At 38.2% G+C, this 14,642-nt stretch overlaps 1 protein-coding gene across 1 annotated transcript; it reads left to right on the forward strand.

The window, feature by feature from the left end:
- The first annotated feature begins 6,156 nt into the window (after window positions 1-6,156).
- LOC110733674 lies at window positions 6,157-6,807 on the forward strand. Its single transcript, XM_021913762.1, has one exon. It carries the CDS (start codon window positions 6,157-6,159, stop codon window positions 6,805-6,807), a length of 651 nt encoding a protein of 216 aa, XP_021769454.1.
- The last annotated feature ends 7,835 nt before the right edge of the window (window positions 6,808-14,642 follow it).

Genomic DNA, 14,642 nt, shown 5'->3' on the forward strand with positions numbered 1-14,642 from the left:
TGGTTATAATGTTGCTTAGCATGATTGTAGTTGTAGTTATGACTAGTGAGTAGTTTCTTGTTGCTAGGGGTTTGGTGAAGATATACTTTGAGTTTGATGTATGTTAGGCTAGGCTAATTTGGAATATTTGTGATTAAATCTTCCTTGTGCTTATACTTATTAGTCACTCCATGTTTATGGCCATATGCATGTTGTGGTTGAATGACGTGAACTAAATCGTGACGATAGTGCGATTTAGGAATAGTCATTAGGTGATTGATTATTGCATGACCTTAGCTTGTATGCCTTACGACGATAGTGTGAGCGTATGTTAGCTAGGAAGGCTCTTAATCCCGATAGGTGATTGGAGAGTATTCTTGATATTGCCTTGTATGAGTTGCTTGGGTTACATGTAAACCTATTTTCCGATGCCTAACTTCGTTGAAATCAAAGCATGTTTGATCCTTCCCCCTAGTACCTATTTTAATTGTTGTCCTATCCCCTTTAGTCATTACTTTACCCACCACACTTCTTGATCGAATTAGATTAACATTAGGAGATAAATAGCGGTGCTTAATCGTTTCCCTGTGTTCGACCCTTAACTTGCCTCTATACTCTTTTAGTTGCATGTTTAGGACTACAAATATCATTTGATAGAGGTGTCTTAGTGACGACCTAAAATGCCGCCTGTCAGCGGCCCCAGTTCTTGATCCAACCTTGCTTTCTTTACCCCTTTCCCCACCTTTGTAAGTCCTTGATGTGTAAACATTGAGGACAATGTTTGATTCTAGCTTGGGGGGGTCTTACTTGTGTTTGTTGTTGAGGGGTTTGGAATTTTGGTAGTCTAGTCTTTAATTGCTTTTTTTTTTCTTATTACAAAAAAAAAAAAAAAATGATTTACTACTTTCTTAGGACTAGTCTTAATTCGTTTGTTAGTATGTCTCTTCTTTTTGCAGCTTGGGATCGTTTGAGAAAAGGCATGATTATGCAGAACCAGTTTATGGCCGCTAATTGGAGCTCCCGGGAGGCAAATTTGGTGAGATCTTTTTCTTTTTCTCTTTGTGTGCTTAGGATAGTTTAGTTCAGGAAGAAGTTGAATGGTTCGAGGATGTTTGATCGGTTCTAAGGAACCTAGGATCATTGATGTTGATATCAATTGATCACTTGTTTGTCGATTGGGATTATTATGTGATTTTCATGCCTCTTTATGAGCCTTTTAGCTTGTTTAGTTTACTTAGTTGTGTATATATGTGTGCAATATAGGAAAAGCTTCTGTTATGAGGATGTGTAGTCTAGTTTATATGATTTTCCTCACAGTCTTTTCCTATATTTTTGGATCGTGATAAACTTGCCTATTTGCAAAAACGTTTGGAATAATGCCCATATTTGGATTTGAAACGTGAATGAATGTGTAATACTGGATCTTTGACCTAGATTTCATTTGGCATGAGGATGGTAATACTGAGTACGTTGACCGTGATCCTCAACCTCAGCCTGGAGATGAGCAGGCCCACGAAGGCCAAGATGGTGATGATGATGATGATGACAGCCCAGATGAGGCCCAACGGATCCCAGCACAGGACTATGCCTCGATCCGCCAAGGTTTAGATGATTTGCGGAACGAGGTGGCGGGTTTGAGATTGACAAACTCGGATATGGTCGCCGCCTTCAACGCATTGAGGGAGAGTGTCGACAGAATGGCCACCCGCCTGCCTCGTGACCCGGGCGGCCCCAGTTCTTGATCCAACCTTGCTTTCTTTACCCCTTTCCCCACCTTTGTAAGTCCTTGATGTGTAAACATTGAGGACAATGTTTGATTCTAGCTTGGGGGGGGTCTTACTTGTGTTTGTTGTTGAGGGGTTTGGAATTTTGGTAGTCTAGTCTTTAATTGCTTTTTTTTTTCTTATTACAAAAAAAAAAAAAAAAGATTTACTACTTTCTTAGGACTAGTCTTAATTCGTTTGTTAGTATGTCTCTTCTTTTTGCAGCTTGGGATCGTTTGAGAAAAGGCATGATTATGCAGAACTAGTTTATGGCCGCTAATTGGAGCTCCCGGGAGGCAAATTTGGTGAGATCTTTTCCTTTTTCTCTTTGTGTGCTTAGGATAGTTTAGTTTAGGAAGAAGTTGAATGGTTCGAGGATGTTTGATCGGTTCTAAGGAACCTAGGATCATTGATGTTGATATCAATTGATCACTTGTTTGTCGATTGGGATTATTATGTGATTTTCATGCCTCTTTATGAGCCTTTTAGCTTGTTTAGTTTACTTAGTTGTGTATATATGTGTGCAATATAGGAAAAGCTTCTGTTATGAGGATGTGTAGTCTAGTTTATATGATTTGCCTCACAGTCTTTTCCTATATTTTTGGATCGTGATAAACTTGCCTATTTGCAAAAACGTTTGGAATAATGCCCATATTTGGATTTGAAACGTGAATGAATGTGTGTGGAATGTCTATTTCTACTTAAGCTAGTGACGAATACGCAGTTTGAGTCTATTTTTAATCAATGTAGACGAGTCTAGGCGAAGGTAGTTGGTTAGAACGTTTGTTATCATGTGAAACTCTAAGCCATTGAATTGTGGTAAGATGGAGTCGCTTCCCTTTTTGGATTTGATCCCCTTGATTGGTAGTTGTTTTGTTCTAGCCTTCATCATTCTTTTTGAGCGGCATATTTGGATCCTTGATTACGCATGTTTCGATCTTTGTGTTGACTTGTAGCTCCTGAGACCGACTTGACACTTTTAAAGGAGGAAGAGGGCACCTTTTTCATTTTTCTTATTTTTGTTCCTTTTGTTTTGTTACAAATTAATTTTCTTTTTACATCATCCTACTTGCTAACCAGGTTGAGCCTCTATCTCCATTCTTGGTTACCCATGTTACAAACCCGATGGCCGATGTTTGACCAACCCTTAGGTTGTAAAGCGTTTACCTTGCTTGGTTTGTTTAAGCCTATTGTTTATTAATCAATAATTATGATCGATAGTTGGTTTGAGAAAGTTTGAAAGTGAGCTTAATTGTAAAGATGTAATATGAAAGTTTGTTTGAGTAAAAAATTATAAAAAAAGGAAAAAAAAAGAGTAGTAAAAAAATAAAGAAAAAAAAAGTCGTCCGAATTGTGAAAAAGGCGAAAACATTCAAACAAAAGTTTTAAATTTTGAAAAAGGTCGTTCGAGTGTGTCTAACGTAGAGAGTTGGTGATGTGTAAAAGTGTGAATTAATATTTATTGTGGAATGTGAATTGCATCTCTTGAGCGTAGTTTTTGAGAATCGTGATTCTTGCGCTTCATTTAGGATTTAACTCCACATTTTAAATTGTTTTCACCTACCTTACCCTTTGCCAATACATTACAACCTTTTCTAAGACCCTTAAACTTTAGTGGTGTTCGTTTCTCAAACGGTGGAGGGAGATATTTTTCAACCCTATGGAAAGATTATGTGTAATTGAGATGTCGGGATACCTTTATTATTTCCTAAAAAATATCACTTTTTCCGGTTCCTTCGAGGAATCACAAGGAGCTAATCAGGGTGGTGATTTGAAGCAAACGGGGAGGACGTGGCGGCTGTTTTGATTGGGTTTAGAGGGAAGCATGATTCCTTTGTTCTCTATGCTTAGTCTAGGCCTTGTTCACATTTTGATCAACAATACCTTGGATTGTGCGTCTCGTTGCTTGTTTGAATGAGCTTTTTATTCCATGCATGATTATTTTAAGTAGGATCCATTGACGTTATTTCACGCTTAAAACTTGATGTATATGCAAGGGCAATAGTCTATCCGATCTTGTGTTTGTTTATCCCTTAGTTTTGCTCGAGGACTAGCAAAAGTGTAGCTTGGGGGGTTTTAACAAGCGCACTTTAGGGCGCGCTTTAGGGCATATAATTGGAGGATTTTGGTCGTATTTAGGACCGTTTTGGTCGTTTATTGCCTTGTTATGCTTATATCCCTTATATTACGTGTTTCACGGGTTTCGGATTGTTTTTGGTGTGTTTTTAGGTATAATTGACCGAGTTTAGTCGGGTCCCGAGCCGTTGGTGCGTGATCGAGCCAACTTTGGTCATAGTTCAGCAAACTAAGGACGTTGCAAGAATCAGCATAAGTTGCACAAGCAGCACCGCCGTGCCACATCTGGCACGCCCGTGCCAGATTGCCCTCAACTTCACCGCCTATGCTGCATGGCCGTGTAGAGTGCAGCACGTCCGTGCCATCTTCCATGTGCCAGCACGGCCGTGCCACTTTCGGCACGCCAATGCCAATCAGTCCAGCACGACTGTGCCAATCCAGCCTGCATGCCCATGCTAGATCAGAACAGCACGGCCGTGCCATATCTGGCACGCCCGTGCCAAACTCGCAGCACAACTGAGCCAAAAGCAGCATGACCGTGCTGAAGTCCAAGAAAAGTTCGATGGTTCCCTGACATGCCTGCACGGCCGTGCCACTTTTAGCACGACCGTGCTGATTTACGAAGGGCAGCCTGCGATTTACTTTCTGATTTAAAACACATATATATAGCCCGATTGCAAGGGTTAAGAGAGACAGATTTTTAGAGAGATATTGAGAGTACTTCCGTAGTTAAGGTTCCATAGTTTTCTTAGATTTTATTCTAGCAAATTCATAGTTAATCAGATTCGAGATACTCTAGTTTTTCGGATTTTATTCTAGGCAAGATTAATTGGGATTCTTTGTATTATTCATTGACATCGGATATCAAAGTTCCAATCTTTTGCATTGATTCACATCGATTTATCGGTATTATTCGCTCCTATTTATTATTCAAAGCTTTATTATCCTTGATTAGAATTCATGTTTATATTTATTATGCCTTTAGAATTTATTGTTGCTTTGATCATGAATATGTGTGAGTAGTTCCCTAACTAGGGTTTCGGGATGAAACCCGGCCTAGGTAATTTATGTAATTGAGGATTGGTTTTGATAAACGGATTGTGATTAAACAGATTATATGCGATTGCATGTTAATTCATTATAATAGGAGTAGCTAACCTAGAGTCTTGAATTTGATTGCATGTTATTCTTTGTTTGAACAAGAGATTGTGAATTGAGTATTTCATTATTGAATGTGGTTTGATTATGTATCGAGTAATGTTAAGTGCATGAGAAATCCAAGCTTAGTATTGCCCTTTGTCTTCCTATCACATGATATTGATCAGACTTATAGTCTTTGCATATCCAGTTTGTCTCTATGATTCCTTATTGCTTAATTACCAATGGTTAGGCGGATTCCCGTTCTCCCTAGAGTTTTTGTTTATTGATTTATTCATCTCATTAGTAGTTATTTAGAACACCATCTCTCATTTGACTTCGTACTAGCTTAGGTTTTAAGATTGATTTGCAATTACTCCCGTTCTTCGTGGATCGAACCTTTATTTTCCATTGTACTGGTTATAGGGTGTTCGTATAAATATTGTTTGATTAAGAGTTATATTGTGCGACCAATTTAACGCTTGTCAAAATGTGGTGTCTAAGCCCGGGTCACCCGCGTGACAGGCGGGAATACTTACCACTATACTGTGAAAAAAGGAGGTAAACTTGATGTTGATGCTTTAACTATGCTAACTAGTTCTGTGCAGGCACTAACAAGCAGGTTTGATAAGTTCCAAGCAGGAACTTCTAACACCCCACAGGAATTGTGTCAGTTATGTCATGTGCAGGGTCATGTTGCTCCAGATTGCCCACAGATTTCGCAGAATGCGGAAAAAATGTCATACGAGCAAACCAATGCTTTCTACTCCTCTAACCCAAAGAGGCCTTATGACCCTTATTCCAACACCTACAATGAAGGATGGAAACACCATCCCCACTTTTCGTACAAAAACTCCCAAGCGCAACAAAACCCTCCACCACCACCTCAACCCAATACCTACAACCAACCACCACCAGGCTTCCAACAGAACCCACCTAATGCCCAACAACCTATGCAACCACAACCTCATAAATCAAGCCTAAAGGTGACTTTAGAGAGCTTCATAACCGCAACAAACAGTGCAATCCAACATCAAAATAGCTCTATCCAATAGTTGCAGGCCCAGGGTAAACTTATGGAGAATCGAATAAGCCAATTGGCCAACCAATTTACCAAGCTGTAAAGACTCCAGGAACCTTCCCGGGCCAGACAGAACAACCTCAAAGAGCCCAAATGAATTTTGTAGCCCTGAGGAGTAGAATGCAGTTGGACGATCCTCCTACCATGGAGCCATCAAGGGAGGTCAATGAAGAAGCAGAGGCAAGTGAGAAGGAATTAGAAGATGCTAGGGTTGAGGAGGCATCAAGGGAACCACCACCAAAGCCACTTGCTCCATATGTGCCCAAGATTCCTTTTCCTCAAAGGTTAGCACAAGCTAAACTTGAGAAAAATTTCAGTAAGTTCCTCGATATTCTTAAAAAGCTTCATATTAATATTCCATTCCTAGATGCCATATCTGAGATGCCTTCTTATGCAAAATTTTTAAAAGATATGCTATCTAACAAGAGGAAATTAGAAGAGAATACTACAGTTGCTTTTAATGCAGAGTGTAGTGCTATTTTGCAGAACACTCTCCCTAAGAAATTAGGAGATCCAGGTAGCTATTCAATACCAGTGAAGCTTGGAGATATTAAGATCAATAGGGCACTATGCGATCTAGGTGCAAGTGTGAGCCTTATGCTGCTGTCCATATGCAAGAAGCTACAGATGGGTGAGCTTAAACCTACACGAATATCTCTACAACTTGCAGACAGGTCCGTGAAGTTTCCTTTGGGTGTACTTGAAGATGTACCCCTCAGAGTAGGTAAATTTTTCATTCCATGTGATTTTGTTGTGATGGAGATGGAATAAGATGTGAATGTTCCGATCATACTTGGTAGACCTTTCCTAGCTACTGCAGGTGCAATCATAGACATGAAGAAAGGTAAGATCAATTTTGAAGTAGGTGATGAAAAGATGGAATACTCACTTTTGAATGTCATGGGTGCTCCCTCTACGGGAGACACTATTTATCAGATAAGCCAACTTTCGCAATAGGTAAACCGCCTATCGACTCTTCAAGAGCAAGCGAAGGTTTAGAAAGAACAATGCAATCCTATCTTCCTGAGAAGAGATGAACTATTTCCGAAGCAAATTGTTGAGAAGGTGTGTATCTAGGAGCCTAGAAAGGACGTAAGGAGCAAAGATGTTCAAGGCTCCAAATATGTAGCTTCACCGGCCAATGATGAACTGATGCCCTTCTCGCAACGGTTGTCAAAAGCCGTGCTTGATGGGCATAACTCTACGTTCGATGGTGGTACCTGTTTGAGAATCGATGCTACTAACCCCCCGATTGATAGGTATGTGTTTGACAGGAATTTCGTGAAAGTGAAGGATAACGTTCCACCCGATGGCATGCTTGTCTATGTGAAGGTGAATTCGGTTATAAGGCAAGTGAATAAGCCGATGAAGGAGTCGCTTGGAGGAATTCATGAACAACATTGCGGTCCTCCTTCTCCGTGTAATGATCCCGGTTGATCCAACAAGGGAGGTCGAGCTAAAGACCTTTTAAACAAGCACTAATGGGATGCAACCCATTCTCGAGTTCTTACTCTTATTTCGTTAATTTTTCTTCTTTAATTTCATTATTTATCTTCTTTTTTTTATTTTTTTATTCTTATGTCTAGTTTTTTTTTTGTTCGTGATGTTAAATTAGGTGAAAAGTAAGCAAAAGGAAGAAGAAAGAAGGAGGAAAATCGCTAAGAAGAAGGAAAAAGGAGAAAAAAATCAAAATCTACAGAGGCACGTCCGTGCCCCTGAGGAGGCACGTTCGTGCCTCTGAGGCAGAATGTTTGGGGGGTTGAATTTCTAGAGAGGCACGTCCGTGCCCCCCCCCCCATTAGGCATGTCCGTGCCTCAGGTTTTCCGTTTCCCAGTTTTTTTAATTACTTTTATTTTTAAAAAAATAAAAAATAAATAAAATCTGCAGATGGGGCAGAGAGTCAAGGAGTGCAATTTCGTGCCTTCCCCTATAATAAGGCACGGATGTCCCAGGCCGCCTTCCATGCCGAGTTCTATGACATCGGGGGCATGATGAGACAGCACTTTCAGGGCGGTCCTAACACCGTCCCGAGGTATGGTTTTTCCCACCCCTTCTGATCAGTAGTTTTCTTTCCCCTTCCCCTTGTTTATTTGCTTTGATTTATGCATACATTGAGGACAATGTATGGTTTAGCTTGGGGGAGGACTTTCTTTTCACCATGTATATACTAGTTTTCTTTCAGTTTTTTGGGTAGTTTATTTCTTTCTAGTGTCGAATAATATGTCATTGCATGACTATGCTTCTATGATTATAATCACATATGTGTGGTTTTTGAAAAAAAAAAAAGAGTTTTTGAAAACCCATTCATTGATGTGCTAGGAATTGAGCTAGGTTGTGGCCAGGATGGTCTCCCCGCTCTACTTATGTGAATAGTTTGTGTACCCGGTGAGAGTCTTGAGCCTCATTTGACTGATTTCACTCTACCTCAGTCATGTTTCTTCTTGTGTGATTAGATTGTCCTTCATGTAATTGAATTCTTGGTCTTACTTTTTGACTATTTGAGACTTTATGATGCATGTCGCGAAAAGATTATTGAAATTTCTTTGTAGAAATTAGAGCCTCCACATTTTAGGCCTTCATGTTTTTTCTTTTTGTTTTTATTTATTTTTATTTTACATTCACCTGTAGGTTTAACCAATTTGAGCCATATTTACCCCTTCTTGATACCCTACATTTAAAGCTTTAGAGCTATTTTTCTAAGTTTATTTTGAAGGTGTTTTTCATTTGTTAAGCCCTATGAGTGTGAATGATGTTGAAAAAACGAAAAAGAAAAGGAAAAAATGAAAAAAAAAAGAGAAAAAAAAGTAATAAATAACAAAGAGAAAAGAAGGGAGATTATGAGAAAGAAAAGAAAAAAAAAGGAAGAAAAGAAATATGGTCTTAAAGGCCCTTGAAAAAAATAGAGAAGTCTTCCATTTTTTTTTAATCCCTTCTTCTTTGTGTGAAAAAAAAAGGAAGGAAAGAATAAAGGGCTATGTTTATAATTGTATGGAGTTGGAGGAAATAAGGTTGGATTGAACCCGACATTGGAATGTGTAGTGGGATTAGGATTTGTTTTATTTTGAGCACCACATTCCCAAAATACGTCGTCTAACCCTTATTTACCGAGGTTACCTAATATGGATTTCAAGATTTCCATGTTTGCATTAATCACTAAAAGTGGAGAAAGTCACATTGCAAGCCTAAAGAGGCCGGTTGTGTGAAGTTGATATGCATGCTATGCTTAGGTTGAAGGGCTTCATATTTCACCCCGAAAACACATGAGCGTTATTGTTTTTATTTTTCACAACTAAAGTGAGAACTATTCATGTTTGTGTGAGTAGGTATGGGGAGATGTGTGGTAAGATTGGTTGTCAAGTCCAAGTATATGAGATGAATGGTGGTTTTTGCAGATGTTGACTCTTGATTTCGTTTTTATCGTGGTTTTGAACTTAATGGCACATTGTGATTGTTTGAGGAGTTATCATTCTCTTCCCTTGTGATTCATGGTTTAATGCTTGAGGACAAGCATTAGTTTAGCTTGGGGGAGTTTGATATGTCGTGTTTTGTGTATATTATTTGGCTTATTTTAGTTAGTTTTGTTAGTTTAGTTGAGTATTTGAGTCCGTTTTGGCGTGTTTTGCTTTAGTTTGGATAATTCTATGCTTGTATGGGTAGTTGTGTTGTTTTTGATGAATTTCATGAGTAATAGAACTAATTTGGATCCTTTACGAAGCCATGATAGTAAAGCCGAGGCCCATGAAGCTTGATGATTGAAGAAAACGCAAAATAGGGAATTTTAGAGCTAGGCACGGCCGTGCCGACTCTGAGGCACGTCCGTGCCTCCAAGCCATATGCAGCACCCTTTGTTTCGAACCTAGGCACGTCCGTGCCTAGCAGGTGGGCACGTCCGTGCCTAGCAGGTGGGCATGTCCGTGCCTAGCAGGTGGGCACGTCCGTGCCCATCAGAGCAGCCAGGCACGTCCGTTCCTGGAAGACAGAAGCTGCAACAATTATGCTACGTATAGAGGCACGTCCGTGCCTATAGAGAGGCACGTCCGTGCCTCTTGGGGATCTTGTGCGCCAAGCTTAGCCGATTTTTCTTATCTTTTTAGGCTTATATATATTCTTTAGTTTGTTCTTCTTGGCGAATTATTCATTAAATAAGTCTTGTTTTTATTTTTTTTCTCTCCTTAAGAACTAGTTCTCCATTATTATTTTCTAAGTTTTTGTAATTCAAGATTCAAACTTTCTACTTTCAATTTTATTCAAGATTCGATATTTATTTTTTCATCCATTGTTATTTAATTATGTTTTCATTATTTATTATTGTTTTTGTTTCATTAATCATGTGGGAGTAGATTCTTTAATTCAAGATCTAGTGTACCCCTATTATTATTGATGCATGAATTAAATCTTTAAATTCTTTAATAACTTTAACAATTGAATTGCTAAATTGATTGTGATTATGCCAATGCTAAGTTAGACGTAACTATAATATTGCGATTATTCCATTGTTTTTATCACAGCGAGAGTTGGGTATAAACGGATTTGAGTAAATCTATTTAGGGTTTGATTCTCAACACGATAGTAGTTGGTTTTGATAATTGGGAAGTGAGAGTAATGTGTTTAATGTCTCTAATATGCATGATACCATGAGAATAGGCTTGATTGTATGTTAGGGAAGCCATTGATACTCGAGAGAGATCCTTGGTATTTATTAGGGTTTTACTTTTCCCCGTTCTATTGAAATCGTATGTTAAGGGTAGAATTACAATTGCATTGTTAATAATTGTGGTGAAACTAGATCTTGGATGTTTTAAGTACTTGATTTAATCATCTCATTTAGTTTATTTTCGAATTCTTCTCATACTTAGTTCCGTAGATAATTGATTATAATTGATTCTTGCTTAGTAGAAATTCGAGTCTATTTAATTATTTCTGAACCTTAGTCTCTTGGGATCCGTCCCTTGCTTGCCAGTCTACATTAGTATTGGTCTGTTAGGTTATTTTTGATAGGTACGCAACACGCTTATCACACGGTATACATAACTAATCAAATAAGATAGAATTTGATTACTTATCTAATCTAACTAGAACTCTAACAAACCCTTGGATAAGATTTCAAACCTTACCAAGCTTGTTCACCAAGCAAGACCACACGCCTAAATCAGCTAACTAACTAGTCAAAGAAAACTAAACTAACTACTTTCTAATTTAAAGAAACTAATTAAAAGCTTAAAGATCCTAATGCTTGAACCAAGAAAAACCCTTTCAAGTGAAAGGTTAAAACTAGTAAGCAAAATCTAAGTAAAGAAAATTAATGAAAATAGTTTAGACTCTAAGAAACGCAACCAATCAAACCGTAGCTTTGCTTCGGTATCCAAGTAAGTGTCCATGCAATGCTTGACTTGAATCAATGTTTAGAGACAAGGTATCTTGATGCATAATAAGCATTTCTTCGAAGTTCTCCATGCTTAGACTTGCATCATCCTCCTCTTCTCCGAAAGAATTTATGCTCAAATCTTGAAGTTCTAACTTATAAGAATTTTCATTGATCTTCTCAACAATCTTGAAAGGACCTTCACTTCTAGGCATTAGCTTATTCTTGCGTTTTCTTGGAAATCTTTCCTCTCTCAAATGTAACCAAACCAAGTCTCCAACATTGTAACTTTGTTGCTTTCTATGCTTGTTTGCTCTTGCCTTATACATGTCATTTACTTTCTCAATTCTTGCACGCACTTGAGCATATAATTTCAACATACTCTTGATCTTAGAATCGACATCCGTATGTATTATTAACCCTTAGGCATTGGAATGAGATCAATAGGAAGTTTCGGATTCACTCCATAAACTACCTCAAAAGGACTATGTTTTGTAGAATATGTAGGTGATCTATTATAAGCAAACTCCGCATGAGCTAATTTGATGTCCTAATCCTTTTGTGTCTTACTCACTAGTCCACGCAAAAACACACCAACAGTACGATCAGTGACCTCAGTTTGTCCATCAATTTGTGGATGATAAGATGTACTAAAAATCAACTTAGTTCCCACGAGCTTTCATAGAGATTTCCAAGAGAAACTCATGAACTTAGTATCACGATCACTCACAATAGTTTTAGAAATTCCATGTAGTCTAACAATCTCTTTGAAGTATAATTCCGCAACTTTCATAGCATCATCCACTTTGTGACAAGGAACAAAGTGAGCCATCTTAGAAAATCGATCCACAACAACCATGATTGAATATTTCCCCCTTTGTGTTCTCGGCAACCCTACTATAAAGTCCATAGATACATCCTCCCATGGTGAATCTGGAATAGGTAAAGGTGTATACAAGCCTTGAAGAAAAGTAGCCTTGGCCTTTTGACAAGTTGCACATCTAGATACAACTAATTGCACATCCGCAAGCATCTTAGGCCAATAGAAATGCTCTTGTAACATAGTCAAGGTCTTTGTAATGCCAAAGTGACCAGCAATTCCACCTCCATGAGCTTCTCTAACTACTAGCTCTCGAATAGAACACTTAGGAAGACAAAGTCGATTTCCTTTGAAAAGAAAACCATCTTGCAACATATAAGAACCTACAGCTCCCTAAGAACACCGTTCAATAAGTGTAGAAAAATCATCATCTCCCTTGTAATATTCCTTGATCAATTCGAAACCAAGCAATTTTCTATTGAGAATTCCAAGCAAAGTATATCCCCTAGAGAGTGCACCCGCAACTACATTCGATTTCCTTCTTTGTACTTAGAAGAAAAATTAAATGATTGTAAAAATTCAACTCACTTAGCATGCCTCGGATTGAGCTTTTGCTGCCCATGTATGTACTTCGATGATTCATGATTGGAGTGCAACACAAAGTGATTAGGCCTCAAATAATGACTCCAATGATCTAAAGCTCTCAACAATAGTATATAACTCTTTATCTTAACTAGAATAATTCAAACGAGCTCCATTTAATTTCTCACTAAAATAAGCTATAGGACACTTCTTTTGCAACAAAACCGCTCCAATCCCAACTCCACTTGCATCGGTTTCAACCTCAAAAGGCATTATAAAATCAGGTAAAACAAGTATAGGTGCTTCACATAGCTTCTTTTTAATCAACTCAAATTCACTTTGTGCCTCTTTAGTCCACTCGAATTTCCCCTTTTCTTTCTTTAAACACTCGGTCATAGGTGCCACAACACTAGAGAAATTCTTCACAAATCTTCTATAAAATGAAGCTAAACCATGAAAAGATCTTACTTCACTAATATTAGTTGGAATAGGCCAAGTTTTAATAGCCTTAACCTTCGACTTATCCACTTAAACTCCATCTTTAGACATGACATAACCAAGAAAAGTAACACTAGGCACTAAGAAATAGCATTTTTCAAGCTTAGCATAGAGTTTCTTTTCCCTTAGTACTTCAAACACACTTCTAAGATGGTTTAGATGATCATTCAAATTTTTAGAGTAAATTAAAATATCATCTAAGTAAACAACAACAAATTTACCAAGGAAAGGTTTGAGTACCTCATTCATCAATCTCATGAAAGTGCTTGGAGCATTGGTAAGACCAAATGGCATCACCAACCATTCATACAATCCAACCTTTGTCTTGAATGTTGTTTTCCACTCATCTCCTTCTCTCATTCGAATTTGATGATATCCACTCATAAGATCAATTTTTGAGAACAATTTCAAACCATATAGCTCATCAAGTAAGTTATCCAATCATGGAATAGGAAAACAATACTTGATTTTGATGTTATTCACACTTCTACTATCAATACACATTCGCCAACTTCCATCCTTCTTTGGAACAAGTAGGGTAGGCACGGCACAAGGACTCATGCTCTCCCTAACATAACCTCTTGTCATAAGTTCCTCTATTTTCCTTTGCATCTCTTTGGTTTCTTCCGGATTACTTCTATAAGCTACTTTGTTAGGCAATGGTGCTCCCGATATCAAGTCAATTTGATGCTCTATTCCACGAATAGGAGGTAGTCCCGGAGGTAACTTCTTAGGAAATACATTTTGAAACTCTTCCAAGACTGCTTCTAATTCAATTGGCCTCTTCCCTTGTTCTTCCTTGCCAATTCGGACCTCATTAGAAACAAGTATATACACCATGTTATTGTTACCAATTTCTTTTTTACTTCCCTCTCACTAATCAAGTAGGAACTCTTCAAATTAGAGGTGGTAATAGAAGGTTTGTTGCTTATCAAAGGTTTCAATGCAATCAGCTTCTCGTTTTCTCCTTTCCTCACAACATACACATTAGTCCTCCCATCAAATTTCACAAATCTATCATATTTCCAAGGATGGCCTAATAGTATATGACATGCATCCATAGGGAAAACATCACACAAAACTTTGTCATGAAATTTACCAATTGAAAAGGATATTAGAGCTTGTTTATCCACCTTGACATCACTTGAATTATTGAGCCAATGAAGCTTGTAAGGATTTGGATGCTCGGTAATTGGCCACTCCAATTTATCTACCAAAGTAGTAGACACTACATTAGTGCAACTTCCCTTATCTATGATCATATCGCACAACCTATCTTTCACCTTGCACCTTGTGAGAAAGATTTTCTCCCTTTGATTGCCTTCAATAGTCATAGGCTTTGA

This window comes from Chenopodium quinoa, unplaced genomic scaffold (assembly GCF_001683475.1).
Source record: "Chenopodium quinoa cultivar QQ74 unplaced genomic scaffold, ASM168347v1, whole genome shotgun sequence".
Lineage (NCBI taxonomy): Eukaryota > Viridiplantae > Streptophyta > Magnoliopsida > Caryophyllales > Amaranthaceae > Chenopodium > Chenopodium quinoa.